The sequence below is a fragment of the Zootoca vivipara genome, chromosome 2 (assembly GCF_963506605.1).
Source record: "Zootoca vivipara chromosome 2, rZooViv1.1, whole genome shotgun sequence".
Lineage (NCBI taxonomy): Eukaryota > Metazoa > Chordata > Lepidosauria > Squamata > Lacertidae > Zootoca > Zootoca vivipara.
This window is the reverse complement of record NC_083277.1, coordinates 117,748,512-117,771,984: the sequence shown is the minus strand read 5'-3', so window position 1 is coordinate 117,771,984 and position 23,473 is coordinate 117,748,512. Positions and strand designations below refer to the sequence as shown.

At 47.3% G+C, this 23,473-nt stretch overlaps 1 protein-coding gene across 2 annotated transcripts in view; it reads right to left on the bottom strand.

Annotated features, from left to right (window-relative positions):
- PIN1 (peptidylprolyl cis/trans isomerase, NIMA-interacting 1) overlaps nucleotides 1-23,473 on the bottom strand; it is a 60,442-nt gene that overhangs the window by 26,332 nt on the left and 10,637 nt on the right. For both annotated transcript variants that reach the window (XM_035102429.2, XM_035102430.2), the window contains exon 2: nucleotides 14,094-14,294. In XM_035102429.2, the coding sequence (XP_034958320.1) occupies nucleotides 14,094-14,294 (201 nt within the window). The remainder of the gene's footprint in view (nucleotides 1-14,093; nucleotides 14,295-23,473) is intronic.

Here is a 23,473-nt window from a genome sequence, read left to right as displayed (position 1 = left end):
TATTTTCCCCTGGAGGGGGTGGAGGTAGAAAGGGGTATCAAACCAGAGCTCACCTTTGCCACCCATGCTGTGAGCTGAACACAAACCTTGAAGAGGGTTAAAAGCACCATCCCGGCTGCTGCACTGGCCCCAGCAATCAGTTGAGTGTGCTATCAACCAACCATCCCGGCCCAGAAAGTCCTAACAATGGAATCTGCTCACTTGTCAGAGAAAGCTCACCCGCGAAGTCTGTCTGGCTAAGATCCAACTCCTTTTCCAGAACCTGATCCCTTGCATAGCTGCCAAGTTATCCCTTTTTTAAAGGGATTTTCCCTTATGCTGAATAGGCTTCCTCGCGAGAAAAGGGAAAACTTGGCAGCTATGATCCCTTGCCTCTGCCTCTCGGGTTATGCTACCTACCTCTTGGCTTTTGCTGCTGCCTGTGGGACTGTCTTCATTGCCTGTCCTAGACTACATTAGTTGCCAGAAAATGCTCTGACCGTTAGCTGCTGCTTCTGGAATTTAGACCCAAAGCTGTCCTCAACCACAATATTTGCCTCCAACTCTCTTGGACTGAGAACTGGTTCCCGCCGTAAATCTCAAAACCTGATTGCATGGGACTCCACTGGATGCTGCGAACCTTAAATAAGAACAATCCTGATTTTTGTACCCATGGAGGGTGTTATTTGAAGATAAAAGCGAGAATCTTAGAAAGATGTATTAGTAGGTATTTTGTTGTATATTTACAAAAAAAACAATACCTTCAAAATACCAATTTCTATCTACCCCATGTATGCCACTACAATAGTACCTTGGGTTACAGACGCTTCAGGTTACAGACGCTTCAGGTTACAGACTCTGCTAACCCGGAAGTAGTACCTCGGGTTAAGGACAGTTTCAGGTTAAGAACGGACCTCCAGACCGAATTAAGTTCTTAACCCGAGGTACCACTGTACAACAAATTTAGAAGTCATAAGAATTACAAAGTTATCCAGATGGGTTCAGTAGATGAATCTGGCATGGATGAAATCTCATGGATTCTAACCCCCTCAAAGCCTGTAACTTCTGATCTACAATGCTAACCTCAAAAGAAAATTTCCTCACCCCTATTTGCTATTTTAAATGCCTTCTTCAGTGCTGCATTTTATAGGCAAATGGATTCAATTAGGTGTACTTTTAATACATTTGCATTAAAATCAGATTTTAAGCACTTTATGATTAACATACATGCTCCCACAGATTTTTTTTATATCTAAGTTCAATTTCTTTTTTTAAGCTATATTTTGTCATCAATTTTTCTACTCCTCTTATTAGCAGCTTTGCCACCTGACTGAACATCTGTCTTGTAAAAGTTTGGTAACATCCTCAGCTAATTACAAGTATGATGTTCTCCCTTTTAACAACTGTAGGACTACTCCAAATATGCAGAGAGGACGCCAAGCACATCAGACTGCAGGAGGGGCAACTGCATGTAGGATGGCTGTCCCCAAACCACACAGAGAAAGCACCGGGCAGGTAGGTGTCAAGTCTGCCTTTCTCCTTAACATGCAAGACTTTTCACATGCAAGTATATCTAACCCATAGAGCACAATCCCACAAGATGAAGTGAAAAACTGCTCAGCCGAAACAGTGTGTGTTTGTCTGTGTGCAGTCAATGCCAAAAACACAAAAGCCATTTTTTAGAAGTTAATTTCTTTCCCCACTCTCATAACTACACACTTGAAGGGTTCCCCCCCCCCAAAAAAATCTAAGAATAGCAATGCACAATGCATCCAGCTGAGGAGAGCAATCTTCTGTACTTATTAAAAGAGTGCAAATGGCTTTGACTAAATACAGGTTCACTGCAGTTTTTCAACCCATCTTATATTTCTGATTCAGTCCTAGGAATGGAAAGTCATACAGCCCAATAAATTTTCCCTCCAATTATCTGGGCAATTCCAAACCAAGTGATATATTGATTTGGTCACTGACAACAGCTGAAATAAGTCTAGTGCCTTTTCTACCACAGGCTCTACAAATATTGGCTGGTATTGGAAGAACAGATAGGATCTCATTTTGGGCATTATGTTGGATTTCTGAAGTCTAGCACAAAATCAAGAACAAGATATGTTTGCCAGACAAAAATATATGGCTCCCTCCAGTGATCTGGCAAATACATTTTGTGGACCCCTGGCTAGACATATGAATTCTTTTAAGGGACGAGAAACATGCATCCTTTTCTTTTCTTTTCTTATTTTATTTTAAGGTTATGTTTTTCTAGGATGGGAAAGTGTTTAAAAAAATATTCTACTCAGAACAAGAAGTGTATACAGTACATTGCTTTAATCCCAGATTGAATGAGTTCAAGGTCTCTTAAGAGAACCTGTCCTTAAAAGCAAGGGAGGAGAGGAATAAAGGTACAATCTACCTGAAGTTCGTGTCTTGATTTCAATGGGGGAATTAAGCACCCATTTAAACTTTTCCCCACTGCGATCGAATTTTCTTCTGCTGGATTATGTCCAAATTCCACCTGACACTTGTGGGCTAGTGTGGGGAGGGCGACTCAACAGCCGTTAGCATGGAAACTGCACCGGTTGTACCACCTATGTTGCAAATCCACAATTCCAGCCCCAAGTTCCTCTTGCGCCTCTCTAACAACCTGAAACCTGGAGGGAAATTCTGCTAGAAATACCAGAGGCCATGGCTGCGAATACTGCATAGCCTCATTCCCTGACTGAACCAGAAGCTACAATTCCAAAAAGAGAGAACTCCCCAAAGGCACTAAAAAGATGAGACTCCATGAAGGCATAGCTCTCCCCATCCCTCTTCTAAACCCAGGCAGGCCAGTTCTCCTGCTGCACAATTTGGGTAGGAAAGCATGTGGAAGGGCTCCGTTCCCAGCAACTTGCACGCAAACCACAGAATAGGTCTCCGGATCACAAATACAAAATGCTGCTGCGTGAGGAGGCCATGCCTAGAAACAAAGAACTCAAACCCTCGCAGAGAAAGGTACTGTTGTTGCCACCCCTGCAGCTCAAAAAGAGAGGAGCCACGGAGCAATCCAAGGAACCCACTCTTCATGCTCTATTCATTGCTTACAATATCAAACACTGAAGAATGTCTAAGTAGGAATTACTGTTCTGTGCCCGCCACAACAGATGACTTCATGGATGCGAGAAACATGAAGCTCAGATGCCAGAGGATTCCTAGACCCTAACATTTTTCTTTCTACTTACCCATACTGGCACCTAAGGTTCTTCCCACCCTGCTAGGAGCTGAACTTTTATTACTTTCAAGGACCCAAAAAAATCAGGAGTCCGGTGTTTCCAGAAGAACATTTTAGTATTTTTAAATTAGCTGAATCCAATTAAGCTGAAGCGAAGGGTGGCCAACTAACAAGCCCTGCACCAGATTTCATGTGGAAGATATGCAGGTGGTATCTTATTCTCACACCCACAGTTATGTTGCCCTCTTGCCTCCCTCGCACGAGTGAAAAGAACATTCAACATACATGAAAATGTGTTAAAGAACATTGGCTTTGGCTTAAAATACAAATTTTATTTTCAATATAAAAATACACATTTTTACAAAGAAAATACAAGCAAACCTCTCAGGTGGCTTTACAAAAGAAAGTGCAAAATAGGAAAGTAGATAAGGAACAAGCTCAAAATTGTGGCAACTGGCATTTGAGGCACCGAATCATTCAAGAGTGATTTGAGACCTTTCCCCAAGTGTCTGTGCTACATGAGAACCGCATTTGAAACCCTCAGCTCCAAAATGATTCAAAATACTAGCAAGTAAGGGTTGCCCCAGTTCTGGTTTGATGAACTGAGCTAAAAAGAAGTCTGGCAACAATGCTTATCCTTTCCTGGAGCTCTACAGACTCTAGAACAGGCATCCCCAAACTTCGGCCCTCCAGATGTTTTGGACTACAATTCCCATCATCCCTGACCACTGGTCCTCTTAGCTAGGGATCGTGGGAGTTGTAGGCCAAAACATCTGGAGGGCCGCAGTTTGGGGATGCCTGCTCTAGAACAAGGACAGGCAATGCAAACTGGCAGACATTCTTCCTTTTCCTACCCAGCATCTTACCTTGTCCAGAGGTTTGCCAAAGTTTGATACAGCTCTGCCTATTTTCAGCTCATTCCACCCACAATGCAATACTATGACCACAATCTGACACTGTTTCTCAGAACAGGGTGTGCTGGGCAGCACCTCCCACTTTATTTTGCCCTTTTCTGTTCTAGTCCAACTTGAGGCTTCTTTGTTAGCCCTTGATATTTTTATGAACATTTTAGATCATCACCATTTGGGGCATATATTGCACATACACCAGATGAGATGGTCACAGGTTTGTAGACAGTAGAATTTCAGACTGCAGACTGGAAAGGGGAATGTTGACAGGACTGAACACTCCTCCATATACCTTGTTGCACATTTTTTAAAAAGAGCTTGTCACCAAGGCTTTACACACATTTGTACATGCAAAGATTATATAGATACATATATATACACACACACTTGGTGAATCAGGGGAATGCTGTGGACATAGTGTATCTTGATTTCAGTAAGGCTTTTGACGAAGTCCTCCATGATATTCTCGCTAGGAAACTGGTAAAATGTGGGCTGAACAAGGTAACTGCTAAGTGGATTTGCATCTGGTTGACTGACCATACCCAAATGGTTCCTTGTCATCCTGGGAAAAAGTGACAAGTGGGGTGTGAGGGACAGGGGATATCGCGAAGTCCCTCCCCTCCTGAGTTCAAGCCCATCACCGACCACAGGGGGAAGCAGAGGGAGCTCCGATTCCAGTGGGGAAGCAGGAAGTCGGGTCCGAGGCTCAGGCAAGGTAGCGGAGCCAGGGTCCCAGGTGGGACAGGAAGGGGGAAGTAAGGGGGGGAGACCCATCCCCCCAACTCCAGAATTACGCCGGAAGAGGAGGGGAAAGAGGATGGGGCTTCCAAGACTTTTGTGCTGGGGAAAGACGCGCCAAAAGTCACTTGGAGGTTCTGAAACCGACTGACCACATCACTCCGTGTAAATAGCATGACTTCAGCACTGTAAATACGCAGCACCAATAAAAGAATAAAAATGCAGAGCTGCGTAGCGTCGTTACTCTGAAGTAGTCCACTCCGGCCACTGTGACAGCAACCTCCAAGTCTTTTTTGGGCTACTTTGGAGTTGCCGGGATGAGCGTGTCAGAGGCGGAGAGATGGCGGCAGATCGCGGAGCAAGCCCAGCAAGAACTGCAGCAGCTGTCGCTGCAGGCGCAGGGGGAATTGAAGGCAGCTAAAGAAGAGACTAAGAAGGTCCAGGACGACCGGCTACAACTGGCGGAACAGGTGAGAGCACTACAGGAAAGAGAGCAGGAATTAAGGGCGGTGGCGGTAGACCTCCAAAGCAAGCTGGATGCAGAGAAAAACAAGGCGGGAGGGGCACCCCAAGTCCAAGTGCTGCCAGGAAGGAGAGCCGGGACCCTAGTGAGCAAGTTCAATGGAGACCCGAAGGAATATCAGGGCTTTGAGACTGAGATGGTGTATGCTCTTGAGCTACACCACGCTGAGTTCCCTGATGATGAGCACAGAGTAGCGTTTATTGTGGAGCACCTTACCGGGGCAGCCAGGGAATGGCTAAGACCGTTGATCGCAACAAAGAATCCTTGCATGAAGGATGTCAAACTATTTCTAGAAGGTTTGAGAACGATGTATTCGTCCGATAGTCATATGGACCAGACTAAGGAGGAACTTCATAATTTACGCCAAGGAAATATGACAGTTCGCGCGTACTGGGCGAAATTCACCATGCTGGTGCACAGATTGGGGTGGGAATTAGGGTCACCCCCAATGCAAGCGGCGTTCTACTTGGGGTTGCATGAGGACGTGAAGGATGAGCTCTCGAGAGGTCCAAAGCCCAGTGATATGGATCAGCTGAGCAAAGCGGCTCTGGCGGTGGGGGTGAGACAGGAATCCCGGTGGAGCGACAAACAAGCAACGCGCGCAAAGCGGGCTTGGTTCCCACGGTCGCAGGAGAAACCACTCCCCCAGCAACCCTTTCAAGCCACGCCTGGGGCCAGCCAGGACCAGGAACCCATGCAGATTGATAGCGCGCGCGCGCGGGCTTTTCAAACCCCAGCGGCGCCAAGACGCAAGGAGGGAAAGGGCGGGAATTGCTTTCTCTGCAACTCCCCCCAGCATCTCGTCAGAGACTGCCCACATCGCAGGGAGTGGCAAGGAAGGGCGGGAACGGTGGTGCCCTCCCCCACTGACGCAGCACCACAGCAGGGAAACGGGAAAGCCTGGCTGCAGGAGACAAGGGGCAGCAGCCAGGCACAGTCAGCAGAGAACCGCCCCAGCCCGCCCACCCGCACAGAGAGGAGCAGAGCCAGCCCACCCCTCCCAGAGCAGGAGTGGTTCTAGAAGTCACGCTAACGCTCCCAAATGGCTATCCCCTGACAGTCCTTGCCTTAATTGACAGTGGTGCCTCAGCGAACTTCTTCTCGAGAAACTTTGCAGAAGAGCACCAGATCCAGCTTCTGCAGCTGGATTTTCCCCTTCACGTGGCAACCATTGACGGCAGAGAGCTGCTGGGGGGGGCCATCACTCATCAAACCCCCCCCATGAGAATGACGGTGGGAAGGCACTCAGAGACACTGGCATTCAACGTCACCACCATCTCAGACCCCCCCATCGTCTTGGGCATGAGCTGGCTGGCGCGCCACGACCCCTCCATCAGTTGGCACCAGAGATGCATCACTTTTGGATCGGACTTTTGCCTGGAACATTGCATGCAGCACCAACCAGGGGAGGGGCCTCCGATAGCCACGGTGGCCACCATGCACGTCAAAGGGGGTGAGGCGATACCCAAGCCGTACTGGGACCTGCAGGAGGTCTTCAGCGAAGCGGAGTCTGACCACCTACCCCCACACAGGCCTTTTGACTGCCAGATCAACCTGGTGCCCGGGGCAACTATACCCCCAGCCAAGCTGTACGCCATGTCAGACCAGGAACTGGAGGATCTGCGCGCTTTCATCGACAAGAACCTCAAGCGGGGGTTCATCAGAGAAAGCAAGGCAGCAGGGGGCAGCCCGGTCTTCTGGGTGGACAAGAAAGACACGCAACAGCGCCGTCTGGTGGTGGATTTTAGACGGCTGAATTCGGTGACAGAGCCAGTGGCTTTCCCCATGCCCAGAGTGGATGATCTTCTGACAGCGGCACGCAGGGGCAAGATTTTCACCAAGCTAGACCTGAGGGGGGCGTACAACTTGATCAGGATCCGGGAAGGCGATGAGTGGAAGACCACGATGTTCACGCCTCTGGGCTCTTTTGAATATCTGGTGATGCCCTTCGGGTTGCAAGGGGGCTCAGCATGCTTCCAGGCCTTCATGCACCACGTCCTGGGGTCCCTACTCTTCAAGAACTGCTTGGTCTTCCTAGATGACATCCTTATCTATTCCAATGACCCAGTGCAGCATGTGAAAGATGTCAGGGAAGTGTTGCAGCGCCTGAAGGAGAACCACCTGTATGTGAAGCTGGAGAAGTGCAAGTTTCACACCAAGGAGGTGGACTTCCTGGGCTACAAGCTGTCAGACAAGGGGCTGGCGATGGACAAGGACAAGGTGCAGGCCATCCTGGACTGGCACAGCCCCAGGACGCGCAAAGATGCCCAACGCCTACTAGGCTTCGCCAACTTCTACAGGAAGTTCATCAAGAACTTCTCTCGCGTTACGGCTCCCATCACTGACTGCCTGAGAGGCAAGCAGAAGTTCAGGTGGACACCAGAGGCGCAAGCAGCGTTCGAAAGCCTCAAGAGGGTGTTCGCCTCGGACCAGAACCTGTTCCACGTGGTCCAGGACGCGCCCCTACGCATTGAGACAGATGCTTCTGAGAAAGCTGTGGGCGCCATTTTGTTGCAACTGGACGCCAACAGGGAGTGGAGACCCTGTGCCTTCTTCTCCAGGAAGTTGACACAGCCCGAGCGCAACTACACGGTGTTTGACAAAGAACTTCTTGCGATCCACGCTGCGTTCAAACATTGGAGACACTTCCTGGTGGGCGCCAAGCACCCCATCCAGGTGTGCACAGACCACAAGAACCTGGAGTTCTGGAGAACGGCCAGGGTGCTCAACCAGCGGCAGATACGGTGGGCAGAGTTCTTCTCGAACTTCAACTTCTCCATACACTACATCCCGGGGGAGCAGAATGTCAGGGCGGATGCCCTCTCCCGCAAGCCAGAGTACATGGAGGAGGAGGCGCCACCAGCACCAAGGCACATTTTCCCCCCGTCAGCATGGTCCTGCGGAGCAGCAGTGGTGAGCGAGGCAGAACTCACAACACTGACGGCAGCGGATGAATTTGCCAACCGCATCTTCAGAGAACTGAGAGGGGGGAGGGAGCAGGCAAAGGACTTTGCAGAACGCAGGGGGCTGCTTTTCTACAAGGGTGCACTGTACCTGCCCACCACCCAGCTTCGACGTACGGTCCTCAAGCAGATGCACGACAACCCAACGGCGGGTCATTTTGGAAGGGACAAAACCGCTCACCTAGTCATGAGAAACTTCTGGTGGCCAGGGGTGAGGGAAGATGTTCGAGACTATGTACGGGGCTGTGACACCTGCCAGCGGGCAAAGGTGGTCAGAGCAGCGCCAGCAGGATTGCTGGAGCCCTTAGCCACACCACACAGGCCGTGGGAAGTGGTGTCCATGGACTTCATCACAGATCTGCCTTCTTCCAGGGGCAAGACCGCAGTGTTGGTGGTGGTGGACCTCATGTCCAAAATGTGCCACTTTATACCGTGTGCCAGGGCGGTCTCTGCAGAAGAGACAGCCAAACTGTTTGTTGATCACGTATTCAGACTGCATGGATTACCTTTAAGGGTTATTTCGGATCGTGGCCGCCAATTTGTTTCCAGGTTCTGGCGGCGGCTCATGAACCTCCTGCAGGTGGAGGTCAGCTTGTCGACGGCTAGACACCCGCAGACCAATGGACAGGCGGAGAGGGTCAACGCCATTCTGCAGCAGTACCTGAGATGCTACGTCAGCCAGCGGCAAACGGACTGGGTGGATCGCCTGCCACTGGCAGAATTTGCCTACAACAATGCAGTGCACGTCTCCACAGGGGTGTCGCCCTTTAAGGCCAATTACGGGCGCGACCTCAGATCTTTCCCAGAGAGGGAGGGGGAGGAGGAGGAGGAGGGCCCACAGGCTGAGGATTGGGCAGAGGAACTGGAGACGGTGCACCAGCAGCTCAGAGAACACTTGGAGAGGGCCAAGGAAGCGTACAAAAAGGGGGCGGATCGCCACAGGCGACTAGGGGAGGTCATCAGGGTGGGGGACAAGGTTTGGTTGTCCTCGGAGGGCCTTCCCACCAGAGGGAGGTGCAAAAAGCTGGCACCCAGACGGCTGGGCCCCTTCACGGTCACGCAACAGGTCAACCCGGTGGCATACAGGCTGGCACTGCCAGAGGATATGAGGGTGCATCCAGTGTTTCATAGATCGCTGCTGTCGCCGTACAGGGAAAGCAGCAGGCTCCGAGACAGCGAACAAACCCCCGAGGGAGGGGGGGAGAGGGGAGGCAGGGAGCAACTCAATGAGGCCACGGCCATCCTTGATTCACGGAGAGGGGTGGGGGGCCTGGAGTACCTCATGGCATGGGAGGATGCTCCACCGTCCCAGAATGAATGGGTCCCAGCCACTCAGATACAGGAGGAATTCTTGGTGGAAGAATTTCACGCCCTCTATCCCCACAGACCCAAGCCCTGGCACATGGAAAGGGAGGGGGAGGAGGAGGAGGCACGGGAGAGCAGCTCACCATGGCGCTGGGAAGCAGAGTTTGAGGACTCGGGAGACGAGATATGGGTGTCACCGAGATCCACACAGTCAGAGGCAGAAGCAGATTGGCAGCACATTTTTACCCCCACCAGCTCGGACGCCACGGAATTTTTGGGATTCCAGTCCTCACAGGCGGAAGGGGGAGCCTCGCAGGACTGGGGGGAGGTGTTCACACCAACGGGCTCGGAAAGCACTGAGTTCTTAGGCTTCCAGTCGTCACCGACACCTGGGGGGGACCTGGGGAGGGGAGAAGGGGAGCTTGGAAGGGGGGTGGATGTGAGGGACAGGGGATATCGCGAAGTCCCTCCCCTCCTGAGTTCAAGCCCATCACCGACCACAGGGGGAAGCAGAGGGAGCTCCGATTCCAGTGGGGAAGCAGGAAGTCGGGTCCGAGGCTCAGGCAAGGTAGCGGAGCCAGGGTCCCAGGTGGGACAGGAAGGGGGAAGTAAGGGGGGGAGACCCATCCCCCCAACTCCAGAATTACGCCGGAAGAGGAGGGGAAAGAGGATGGGGCTTCCAAGACTTTTGTGCTGGGGAAAGACGCGCCAAAAGTCACTTGGAGGTTCTGAAACCGACTGACCACATCACTCCGTGTAAATAGCCTGACTTCAGCACTGTAAATACGCAGCACCAATAAAAGAATAAAAATGCAGAGCTGCGTAGCGTCGTTACTCTGAAGTAGTCCACTCCGGCCACTGTGACATGGGGTGCCACAGGGTTCTGTCCTGGGCCCACTGTTGTTCAATGTCTTTATAAATGATTTGGATGAAGGAACTGAGGGGATGCAAATTTGCAGACAACACCAAACTGGGAGGGGTAGCTAATGTCACAGAAGACAGAATCAGAGTTCAAAATTACCTTAACAGATTGAAGAACTGGACCTAAGCTAACAAAATGCATTTCAGTAGGGACAAATGTAAGGTTCTGCGCTTAGGCAGAACGAACCAAATGCACAAATATAGGATGGGGGACACCTGACTTGCTAGCAGTACATGTGAAAGGGATCTAGGGGTCTTGGTGGGCCACAAGCTTAGCATGAATCAACAGTGTGATGCAGCAGCAAAAAAAGCCAATGCGGTTCTAGGCTGCATCAACAGACATCTAGTGTCCAGATCAAGGAAAGTCATAGTCCCACTCTCTTCTGCCATGGTCAGACCACACCTGGAATACTGTGTCCAATTCTGGTCACCACAATTTAAGAGGGATGTTCACAAGCTGGAAGGTGTGCAGAGTAGGGCAACCAAGATGATCAAGAGTCTGGAAACTAAGCCTTATGAGGAGCAGTTGAAAGAGCTGGGTAGCATGTTTAGCTTGGAAAAGAGGAGACTGAGAGGAAATATGATAGCCATCTTAAGGGCTGTCACATGATGGATGGAGCAAGCTTGTTTGCTCATTCTCCGGGGGTGGGGTGGGGATAGGGGTAGGGACATGTTACAAGAAAGGAGATTCCAACTAAACTTCATGAAGAACTTTCTGACAGTAAGGGCTGCTAGACAGTGGAAGGGACTCCCTTGGGAAGTGGTAGACTCTCCTTCCTTGGACGTTTTTAAGCAGAGGTTTGATGGCCATCTGTCAGGGATGATTTAGCTAAGATTCCTGCATAGCAGGGGGTTGGACTAGAAGGCGTTTGTGGTCCCTTCCAATTCTAAGATTCTATGGCAGCCCTGCAAAACTCTATTCCACATGCAGAAGAAAACAGAATTGGCTGAGTCAAATTTGAGTCCTGGCAAGCAGTAGATACATTTCATTAATAATGGTAGAAGGTTGAATACTACAATTCTATGATTCTATATATTTAGACCACGGGTGTCAAACACAAGGCCCGGGGGCCTAATCCGGCCCGCCAGACCTCGTCATGTGGCCCGCGTAGCCGCTGCCGACAGTAACCGCTGACAGTAGTTCTGGAGCCTGTGATTGGCCGAGGGTCAAAACCGGGGGCGGGGCTGCAGGCGGAGGCCGGGGCGCTGGAGCCGCGCTGACAGCCTTGGCCAGGGAATTTCAATTTCGAATGAGGCTGAGGGAGGCGGTGGCACAGCGGCCAGACGGGGAAGTGAGATACAGGAGGAGGAGGAGGAAGCCCGCCGAGGAGGTAGGAAAGCCCTACAGGCGCCGCCGGCAAAGTTGGTGCCAGGACGGAGCAGCGTTGCATTTTTTTTTTTTTGCGGGCTTTGCTGTTGTCTCCGAGAGCGAGTGAGCCGCCACCCGCCGCTTCCCTTCCTCTCCTCGGCTGCATCCGGGAGGTGGGCGAGCGAGCGGGCGAAAGGGACGCGGAGTGAGCCTGAGGGCGAAGCGCAACAGCCGCTCTCTTGATGGAGCCGGGTTTCTCTTCCCTCTTCCCCCGTTTTCTCCTCATAGACACTCGGGAGGGTGCCTGGCTTTTGCTCTGCCCCCCACCCCGAGCCGCCCTTTGGCTTCTCAGTTCCGGTGGAGCTGCTCCCCGGGGGGCGGCCGGGAGGGAGGCGGCGGCGACGGCACGGGTTCCTGCTCTTCCCGCTCTGCCGCCACCTCCTCTCAGCCCCTCGTGATGTAGGGCTCCAGATGGAGTCGCCTCGCGGTGTTGAGTAGGTGGGAGGGGAATTTTTTTGGGGGGGGGGAGGTTTTCAAGCCTCCTCTGCCTGCAGTCCCAGTAGGGAGAGGCGGCGGCGAAGACGACAACAGCGCGGGTGGGGGGAAGAGCAGCTCTGAGGCGAAGATGCACGTCCGCTGGGGCTGCCACCGCCTTCCTCCTCGGGAAATCCGCTGCCCTCCCTCAGCGCGAGGGGAAGGGACTCTGGCGCTGAGGAGGGAGGATGCAAAAGCAAAGCAGGGAGTTAGCGCTGCACCGCATGTTCCTGCCCCTCTCCAAAGCATGGGGTGGGTTGCAGCGTGTGCGCAGGGCGGGAGAGGGAAGCCCTCTTTCCATCTGCAGGTTTTTAATCCCAGCAGTGGCTTTCTCCTTCCTGCCGAAGGTTTAGTTGAGCGCCCCCCCCCCCCCTGGAAGCCATCGATCCCCACCTTTTGTTCAAATTTCCCTCGTTTACATCCCCTCCCACACACGCGCCACGACGCAGGAATGTGATCCGCGTGGGGGCGGGAATGACCTTACATTATTACAAAAAACAGTAATAATTGAATGCAGTGACAATAATTTATGATAATAAAGAGTGGACACATAGTCCTACAGACACAACCGGCCCTTTGAGGGTGACCAAACTGCTGATGCGGCCCCCGATGAATTTGAGTTTGACACCCCTGATTTAGACAGATATAGATATATATACTCACATATTACAGGACAGAATAAAACTATTATAAACGTCTCCATCACAGGATGAAAGTCCAGGAGCAAATTTTGTCACCTCATCAGCTGCTTGTATGAAATAGGTCCTAAGGCTCTAGATATAAAGCCCAACTGGACCCTCTTCCGATTATGCTCTTCATGCATCAAACAAAAAGCTATCTACACCGCATGCCACCAACCCCACCTTATGCAAATTCATTTTGCATTATCACACTCCGTCCGCCTACTTTATACTGAACATAATAACTGAGGAGTGTTTTGCAGCATTTGCAATTATTGGCAAGGTGGGATAGATGAGGCAGCCAGGTTCTATGGACTAGGCTGCTACAGATGGCAATGAAGAAAGGACACTTAGCCATGCAGGGCTTGAAAAGGGCAGCCTTTCAGAGGCAGTTCCCATTTCCATATGTATCTCCACAATCTTAAGAGCTGGAGACTTTATATGTGAACCATATGAACTGACCCAGACCCTGCAATCATCATCTAAGGCCCTTCTTTGTGTGCCTCATTTGCACATGACAGATGGCCTTTTCTGTGGTGGCCCCACGCTTGTGCAATCCTCTCCCCAAGGAGGCTCACCTGGCACCTTCATTACATATCTTTAGGCGCCAGGTAAAAACTTTGCTCTTCTACCCAAACCTTTGGCTACTTAAGCAATCTCTGGCCTTTTAAACTGGGGGAGGGGGGTGTATTGTTTTTGTTTGTTACTATGTTATGTACATTTGTGTTATATTGTAAACTTTAGTGTTATATTGTACTTTTGTGTTATATTGTAAACTGTCCTGTGATACACAGGTGAAGGGAGGCATATAAATTTAATATATATGGTGCACAGGCAATTTGTAGAAAAACAAATGGCCCTAACTGAAATGCCCCAATCAAGAGGAGTGAAGTAGGTTCCTTTTGTCCAGAGGCTGCTGGCTTCATCAGAATTTTGAAAGGAAAGCACTGCATTGGGGGCTGGACTGTCTGGTGTGGAAAGCAGGGCTTCAGTACATTGAGCTCTCACTTTCCTTTGCTTTTACTTGCCATTAATTAACTCCAGGGCCTCCTCCTTGCTCCGGGTGATCTTATCCTCCCTCCATGATGCAGGTCTCCTAGACTGGTTATGTTTCACCAAGAGATGTGAACATCGCACTTTAGTCGGCTCTCCCTGTCCATTCTTGCTGTTTCCAGTGGGGCGTTCCCATTGGCTGGCATTTGTAATATGGTTGAAATAATACACACGCCCTGCAAGATAAAACAGGAGAAAAAGACTTTTGTTGTAGGGCACAACAGATCAGCTTCTTTCTAATAAACATTCTCTTATGACCCATCCCACCCAATGATTTTAGCTTACAGCCTACCTACCTGAAATTCAGCCCATTCCCACTCACTTGCCTCCTTCAAAATTACCAGCTTGTGGTGTTTCTGCTCAATCCCCAACTGCTGCAACCAAGCTGCAAGTACCTCCCAGGACTATGTGATACCAACTCAGGCAAAGCACTACTGTAGCTTCTTTGCGATGTCAGTAACATGCACCGTCAAGGTGCATAAAAGTCCACTTTTAAAAAGATAATTGCTTTGATTTTCTCCCTTACCTTTGAATTACTATAATCAAATAGGCATTACACATAGAGACACAGACATTAAACCAAACTTTAATTTAACATGACTGTTTTAAAAAAGCCTGGTTTAAAAAGAAAATGTGAAACCTATTAAGCTTACATTTACAATCTCCTAAAAGTAAACTCATTGTTGTAAGGCACAGTTAAAAGCCTAATTTTCATTTGCAAAAGAGCCACCAAAGGATAAAACTGATTGCGACGAAGCATAGATATAAGCCAAGTTGCAACTGCTAAGCATACTTTCCCAGGACTTAAGCCCAACTGAACTCTGTAGAACTTACTTCATAGTAAACACATTTAGGACTGGGCAAGGGTTTTTATTTTCTGTTTCAAATGCAAATGTATCACCTGCTTTTCAACTGCTAAAGCTCTTCAAGCATCAGGTAACAACACAAGTCAATTCGTAAAAATACATGGTGCCCAAAATGAGATCCTATCAACTCTCTGTAATTTGAACATCTAGTACCAACCAGTCAACTTTGTAGAGGCTGTGGTGGGAAAGACACTAAACTTATTTCAAGTGTTGTCAATGGCCAAATAAATAAATAAATAAATCGCTTGATTTGAAATTTCCCAAATAATTGGTGTGGAAAACTGCTGGGGCATGTGACCTTCCCACTGCATCAGAAATATAAAAATAAAGAAATTTTAAAATTCACCAGATAAAAAAGGGAAGAGAGAACACAACACTAAAACAAGAAATCCAATTTTATTCTCTCAAAATACCTACAAGATCTCATCACTAGTCCTCCATGTATGGAGAGGTATGTAAAGGAGAAAGTGTTCCCTCAAATCCCTCAACACAGATTATATGGGGCTCTAAGGTCACACCTTGCATTTATCCTAGTAACAGACTGGTAGCCAACAAAGTTCTTGCAATATGCTCTGCACAGCTAGCACTGCTGCCATATTCTGCAACAACTGATGTTTCGAAAGTGTATTTAAAGCAACCCCACATGACAGTTTATCACTTTCTCTTAACTGCCCAAGCTTTGCAGCATGTTCCATTCTCAAATATTCAGGACTCTGCCAAGCAAACTGCATGCATTAACTTTACATATCATAGAAACACACAGTTCTGCCAAAAAAAGACAGACCCTCATCTCTGAAAGGTTCTGGGTAATTTTCTTTCAGGAAAGTGATCTTGCAGATTGTCATTGCATAGGGTAGAGAAGGCCAAAGAGTAACTCAGCAGTTTCACAATGTTCCCACAAAATCAGATACAATTCTAGAATGCAAAATGGCAAAATCATCGAAGTGTCAAAATGACCAATAAAGTTTTAGCTGCAAACACGTGTTTAATGGTTGCATCAGCTTATATTTCCTGCACAGATATGCATACTGTATTGAAAGCAAGATAGCAGTACTGTAAAGTGTTCTCTAGCCTAGTCTTCCACCTGCCATTCTAGCTTTCTGTGTGGAGGTGCATGTGGATAAGATTTTAACAATGGGAGCCTCCACCTGCAATCTGAAGATACGTCAGCAAAGCTAGGCCCTAGGCCTAAGCAGCATCAAAAATACTTCATAAATATTTAATAAATAACCCTATCTAAAAATTCGTACTGCATCCAAGATGGCAGACGGAGCTCCATTCGTAAGTAGAAGCATTCGTAAGTAGAGGTACCACTTTACATGAGTCACAACATTGAAATCTTAAACAATTCCACCATGCCAAGAGCAGTGGCTCTCAGTGTTTCAGGGAGCACTGGGCTTTGATGGAAGTTTAGTCGAGGATGGGAGGGGGGGTGAGTCATGGTCCTCATCAAGGTACGCAACAAAATACAAGCTTCCTTGAAGCACAGCTGTAGTGCCCAATTATCAATATTTCCCCGCAATAAGCACAGAAGTGTGCTGGGCATGTTTTATAGCACTTTCCACAATAGCTAGTGCAGCACCAAATGTGAACTGTGGGTGCCCTAGAATGTCAGAATTCACCCCAGAATTAACAGTGATTTGCAGGGGTTTTGTGGGAGACATACCACTAAAAATACTTGTTCCTTAAAGATTGGAAGTATTAAAAAACCACAGGACCCAAAGTGTTTATTTCTAGCTTTTTTTCAATAAGAAAATGTGTGTTAAGACCAAGCAAGCCATCAGGGAAAGATAGCTACAATCTTATTCAAAGTTGAATCATCATTTTCAGACATGGTCTTTATTTTTCAAATAATTTTTATTCATTTTACAACAACACTTACAAAAACATAAAATAACAAAATAACAGCAACAACTAACAAAACAAAAACAAAACACATAGCTTCTTAACTTTCCCTCTTTTTTCTCTAACCATTATTGTGTAGACTTCCCCAAGCTCCCCCTATCGGAATTTCATTTCAACTCTTCTTTGGCAGTTTCATAAATCATAATCTTAACCATCCTTTTATTTTTATTTTTTCATTTAACCATTATATATATTCTTCTCATTTCCTTTATTATAATTCCTTCCAATTTAATCCTAATGATATTAATAATCAATTTAACCTAAAACTTAACATTTCTATTCCGATATCCCATCAATCTACTTATTTAAAATATTTTAACTTCTTCCAATGAATGCCAATCCTTTTTTCCCCTAAACTTTTAAACTTAATCCAATTTTCATCAACTGTCTCATCTCCCTGGTCACAATGCCTCCCCGCCAATTCGGCAAAATTCCCCCACATCTAACCTATAAATTATTTACATACCGTATATTCCAGCGTATAAGACGACTGGGCGTTTAAGATGACCCCCAACTTTTCCAGTTAAAATATAGAGTTTGGGATATACTCACTGTATAAGAAATACGACCCGGCGTATAAGACACCCCTGACTTTTGAGAAGATTTTCCTGGGTTAAAAAGTAATCTTATACGCAGGAATATACTGTAATTCTTAATTTCTTTGGCCAACCATTCCATTTTCAATACCGGATTTATCAATCAGAAAGAAAACATCCATTATATTTTTCACCCCACTCCCAGTCTGTAGTGTCTTTTGACCCAAAATTGAATCTTCTCCCCCTGCTGCCCCCCATAAGTATTAACACCTTGTTTAACCAGCCTCTGATATTGGTCTTTTCAATTTCCAACTTCACTCTCAAGTTCATATGATTCCTGGTCGCTCCCCTTGTTGAAAGCAGTATCCCATAGTGTTTCTTGTTGCATTTTCCCATTCTCTGCCTCCTTGTTCCTCTTCATCCTCATCCTCATTCCAGTCCTCATTTTCCCCCTCTTTTTCTTCATCTTCCCCATCATCACAGTCCTCGTTTTCCTTCTCTTTTTCCTTCTCCTGTTGAACTGCAGCTTCTTCTTTAAAATCATAAAAATGTTCTCTGATCCTTCGAATGTCTTGTGTAACTGCTTCCATTTCCAACTTTGTTTCCTTCAGCATGCTTATCACTGCCTCATAGAAAAGTTGTTTTTTTAAATATATTTTTATTAATTTTCCAATTAAAACCAATTATATCACATTCATTATTTCAAATTATACACATATATATATCAATCAAACCGAATGTTATGCCAAATCTTCTAGAGAATTTTTTATTTGGGTTCCCATGCTTCAAGAAATTGGGGATTCCTCGCAACCGTCCACTGCCGTCTTTTTTCTAAAGTTCAAATCGTCCTCCAAGTTCATAATAATCCAGATCTTCCCCTTACAGTCACATAGATGTTTTCCACTTTCAACCGATTGTTTCCCAGCTGCTGAGATAAATATCAAACAAGGTTTCACAAATGTTCTTTCTCCTGTGTGGGTTAATCAGTCCAGCCTCCCCATAAATCTTCTTAGTCTGGAGCTCCCTGTTGCGTCGAAGCAGCGCCATCTTAAAAAGCTCAAATCACTTTCGTTTTCTCTCATAGCCATGAAGATTAACGATCTTTATAAAATTTACAGCTTTTCCAGGCAGAAGACCCAAACATCAAACCATAAACTCTTGGTAAATTAATGGATCTCCTTGCCCTATAGCTGAACTTAGCTTCAGGTCGCTGCTCCAATTCAAAGTGCGTCACAGCTCATAAATCCTCCGAACGCGTCCAGGACTCCTTCCGTCCGACTAGGGGGGGGGCTTTTCTCATCGGCAACTCCACATCTTTAAAAAATATGCTCAGTAACAACAGTTTATAAAGTTCAACTCACACAGTCTTTTGCTTCTCTTTCACTCCAAACAAGCCAGGACATCGCGTCTGGGAAGGTACGAAGTAACTCATATGAAGAAGAAAAAAAAACTCAATTCCCTTATCGCTCCGTCCCCATCAATCCTTCTTCCAGATGATATACAGCCTTTGACTCCTCTCCCTCAGCAGCATAAATTTCTCAGCAGTAAACAGCGCTTCTTCCCCTCCTTCTGAAGTATGTCCATAGTTTTAAGCCTAATTATCTTCTTTAACCATGGAAATCCCCGCCATGCAGATTAGCGTCCGGGAGTCCTGGCCCTCGTAAGTGCTTTTCAGCCCAAGCTCCCCCCACTCCATAAACAGTCGGAGTGGGTCTGTGGGCATCGCGGGCCAGCGGCCCCTCTCCGTAACCCCCGGAGAGGGTAGGGGGTTGCCATTTACTCCCCTAGCAACCGCCAAATTCCTTACGAAGGTCAGAGGGATGGAAAACAGGTCCGCCATTCCTGCCGGCGATTGTCATTTTTCAAGGACACAGCTGGGTTTTAGAAGCTGGGAATGCAGGAGCTTTTGTCTCCGAAATTAGAAAACAAATATTATTTCCAATCTGGCCATAGAATGTCCATACTTTCTCATTTCTTTATTGAGCTTAAAAAACGTCAAGTCCAAAGAAAGTATGTTGCTATTTCGTATATTTAACAGTCAATTTGTTTCAATTTAAGATGCTGCAATAGCTTCGAAGACTTGAACTAAGAAACAAAAGTTCACAGTATCCTCCTATTGTGACGTCACAATAGTCTAGCCGATCTGGTCGGGTTGCCGCTTCCAGAGAGACAGGCGGCTTTTCTCAGTTCAAGATTAAGAACTTCTCAGGGATTTTAAGTAATTTCTAGTTCATCCCCCCTTACCCTGCATCTGGGGGAGGTAAAATTTCAATCCTTGGAAGATTAAGTATTTCTAATTATTTTTTCTGGCTTTGGAAAAAATCACTGCCTTCCAGTTCTTTCAGTGGGAGGGACCGACTTCCGTTTTTTAAAAAACCCTTTAACGTGCCAAATTTTACCAAATCTTAGTACTCACGGTACAGACCTTGTTATTAAATTAGTCTTGGAAGAATTGACCGCTGATGCCTCTCAGTCATGCAGCTTCATGCTGTCAAAGGAAGTGATTTATCCGATGTGCCGCAGCTCCGACCGCCTCGCTCTTGCTCAAAACAAAGCTTGCCAGGGAGGGGGGAGACCACTTTTGGCACCCGCCAGACAACCACGTCCCCAAAACGCCCGATTTGGGGGTTCTTCTGGGGGTCCACTGCGCTGGAGCGGTTCCCCCCGCCTTTGATGCACTGAGGTCCCTTCAGCTGACTGTGATGGCAGCGCGATGAATGGAAGTCCCATTTTCAGACATGGTCTTGCCTGTACTCTTGCTTATTCTAGCACGTTTTCCAGAGTTTGCAGGTAGAAGAGGCTGCACTTGTCAGCTCAGAATCCCAGAGTTCTGTAGAGTCTGGAGACAATTCTGTTAGATGGCAAAGTCATGGCAACACCTGGTTGCATTCTGTACCCACAGGGCTTCTTCCTCTGTCCAGTTACTGTACAAGAAAATACACAGATGTGTGCACTTAGGATGCTTCAGCCCTCTGCCTAGGCACAACTACTTCTTGCTCCAAAACAAAGCCTAAAATCCACTAATTTAGCCCAAAGTACCGATTGCTGGTCAGCTGCTACAAACTTAACACATATATATATCACCTTCATGCAAGGCATGAGCCACTCAAACCTGGTTGTTAGAAGAAACCATAAAGTTGTCCTGTAGCAGGTATGCTGTTCCCACTCACTGGAGTGGGAATTCGCTTGTTCTGGTGAGTGGGCTTCCATATTCCTATGACCCTTGTGAGCAAAGCCGTCGGGAATCTCGTACTCCCAGCAGGATCACCCAAGGCGGTAAGGTCAAAGGGAAGCAGCCAGACAAAGAATGATCCAAGAAGTCCTCAATGGCAGAACAGGCAGGTGATAACAAGCGGTATGTTACAACGGCTGTGAAGGCGGATGAAGGCTGCAGCAGATAGGAATCTACTGGTCTGTCGTTACTACGTCATGTCATCAGAAAAGAGCCCTACTGGGAAGACTATGCGTTGGTCAGCGTGCACTGATCTACACACATAAAACAAATTCACGTGCAGCCGTCTTCCAAAAACACAACCCAAACCCCCAAAGTCCCATGGTGATCGGTAAATGGCAACGGGGGCAGGATCATGAAATCTGGAAGCCCCTAGTCATGAACTGGCACATGGGCGATGGATACAGATTCAGTTGCTCTGACTCATGGAATGAGGCAGTTGAGCAGCTCGACAGCTGTATCCATGACTGAACAGCCCTACTTAGGATCCACTCTCCTCACTCCAAAAAGGGGGAGGTGCCCTAAAGATAGTCTGCCACCCTTTTCCCCCCGACTGGATTACCGCGCCCAGTGCGGTCACCACCTAGTGACAATTGAACTTTGGACCATGGAATATACGGACTTTGTCAGATAACACAGACAGCGAGCGTCCTGTACACAGAACTGCCATCATTGCAAGAGAGCTGCAACGTTTTAACATCGATATTGCAGCGCTTCAAGACACTTGAAGAGCAGGCAAGGAACAACTGAAGGAAGAAAAAGGAGGCTACACTTTCTTCTGGAAAGGTCTACCTGAACAAGAACGTCAAATACATGGAGTAGGCTTCCCTATCAAAAATGATCTTGTGAGGCTCCTGTCAGAAGTACCTACCGGCATTAATGAACGACTCTCAACCCTTTGAATAAAGCTTACCAAAAACCAACAAGCTACTATTATAAGCGCTTACGCACCAACACTGGATGCCGATGAAGACATTAAGGAAAAAATTTACTCTCAGCTGGATACCGTCCTATCAGAGATGCCTAAGGAAGATAAAATTATCCTCCTGGCTGATTTTAATGCAAGAGTTGGGCGAGATTTCGATCTGTGGCCTGGGACTATTGGGAAAGGAGTTGGCAACAGCAACCAGAACAGAATCTTACTTTTGACTATATGTGCAGCGCACAACCTTGTTATTACCAACACACTCTTTCGACAGAAAAATAAATTTAAAACTTCATGGAGGCATCCTCGGTCAAACCACTGGCACCTTAGACTATGTTATTGTCCGTGCTAAATATCACCATGATGTGCTCCTTACCAGAGCTATGACGAGCGCTGACGAATGCTGGACAGATCACCAACTAATACGTTCCACGATGGCTATCAAGATTATACCTCAAACGCAGGATTCAAGGAAGGAAACCAAGGCGCAAAATGAACACTCAAGCCCTTCAAGACCCCATTAAGCGGGATTGCTTCCAAACGACTCTTAAGGACCATCTGCTTTCAGAATTCCCTGATAACATCGAGGAACACTGGACCAAGCTAAAAAACATCCATTATTGCAGCCTGTGAACAAACTATTGGATACCAAACCAAGAAACACCAGGATTGGTTTGATGAGAATGACAGTGAGATTGAACGCATGATTGACAAGAAAAGGAAGGCCTTTCAGATCTGGCAGAGATAGAAACTGTGCCACTAAGGAAAAAAACCCTATGCCAATGCTAAGGCCGAGGTTCAAAGAACCAGAGAACTAAATAACACCTGGTGGATAAAAAAAGCTCAAGAGATCCAGCACTTAGCCGACACCCATGATGCACAGAGTTACTTTAAAGCCACAAAGACCATTTATGGGCCAATAAATCATGGCATATGCCCCCTACGCTCAGCAGACGGTAACACACTTCTAAACGATAAAAAAGCTATTGCACTGTGCTGGAAAGAACATTACCAACATCTCCTTAACCGCAACTCCCCTGTAGCTGCTGAGGTCCTCTCACAAATTCCACAAAAACAAGTTAGAGATGAGCTTGCAATATCTCCAAATCTGGGAGAGTTGTGTACAGCTATTAACCAAATGAAAAACAAAAAAGCCATTCAACCTGATGGGATACCTGCCAAAATCTTCAAAGTGGCCAGAACTGAACTTACACAACTTCACAAGCTCATCGAAAAAGTCTGGGAAAGAGAAGAGATCCCAGCAGACTTTAGGGATGCCAAAATTATCAGTCTCTTTAAAAAAAGGTTACAGGTAGGTAGCCGTGTTGGTCTGCCATAGTCGAAACAAAATAAAAAAATTCCTTCCAGTAGCCAGCATCTTAGAGACCAACTAAGTTTGTCATTGATATGAGCTTTCGTGTGCCAGAACTGATTGCGGAAACTATCGAGGCATATTAGGTGTGGCCAGCAAAATTCTTGCAAGGATCTTAGCAAACCGTCTCTTAACAATATCCGAGGTGACCCTTCCTGAATCCCAAAATGGTTTTTGGCCTTCTAGGGGGACAGTGGACATGATTTTCACTGCTCGACAGCTTCAAGAAAAATGCAGAGAGCAAAACCAACCCCTGTATATGGCGTTTATTGACCTGACTAAGGCTTTCAACACTGTAAATCGTAATGCCCTGTGGACTGTACATCTGAAAATTGGCTGCCCAGATAAATTTGTAAACATCATTCGGCTCCTCCATAATAACATGACAGCAACAATCGCAGATAACAATGGCTCTCAAAGTGAACCAATCACAGTGGGATCTGGTGTTAAACAGGGTTGTGTTATTGCCCCAACACTATTCATTTTTTTCATTGCCATAAACCTACACTTTCTCAAAGG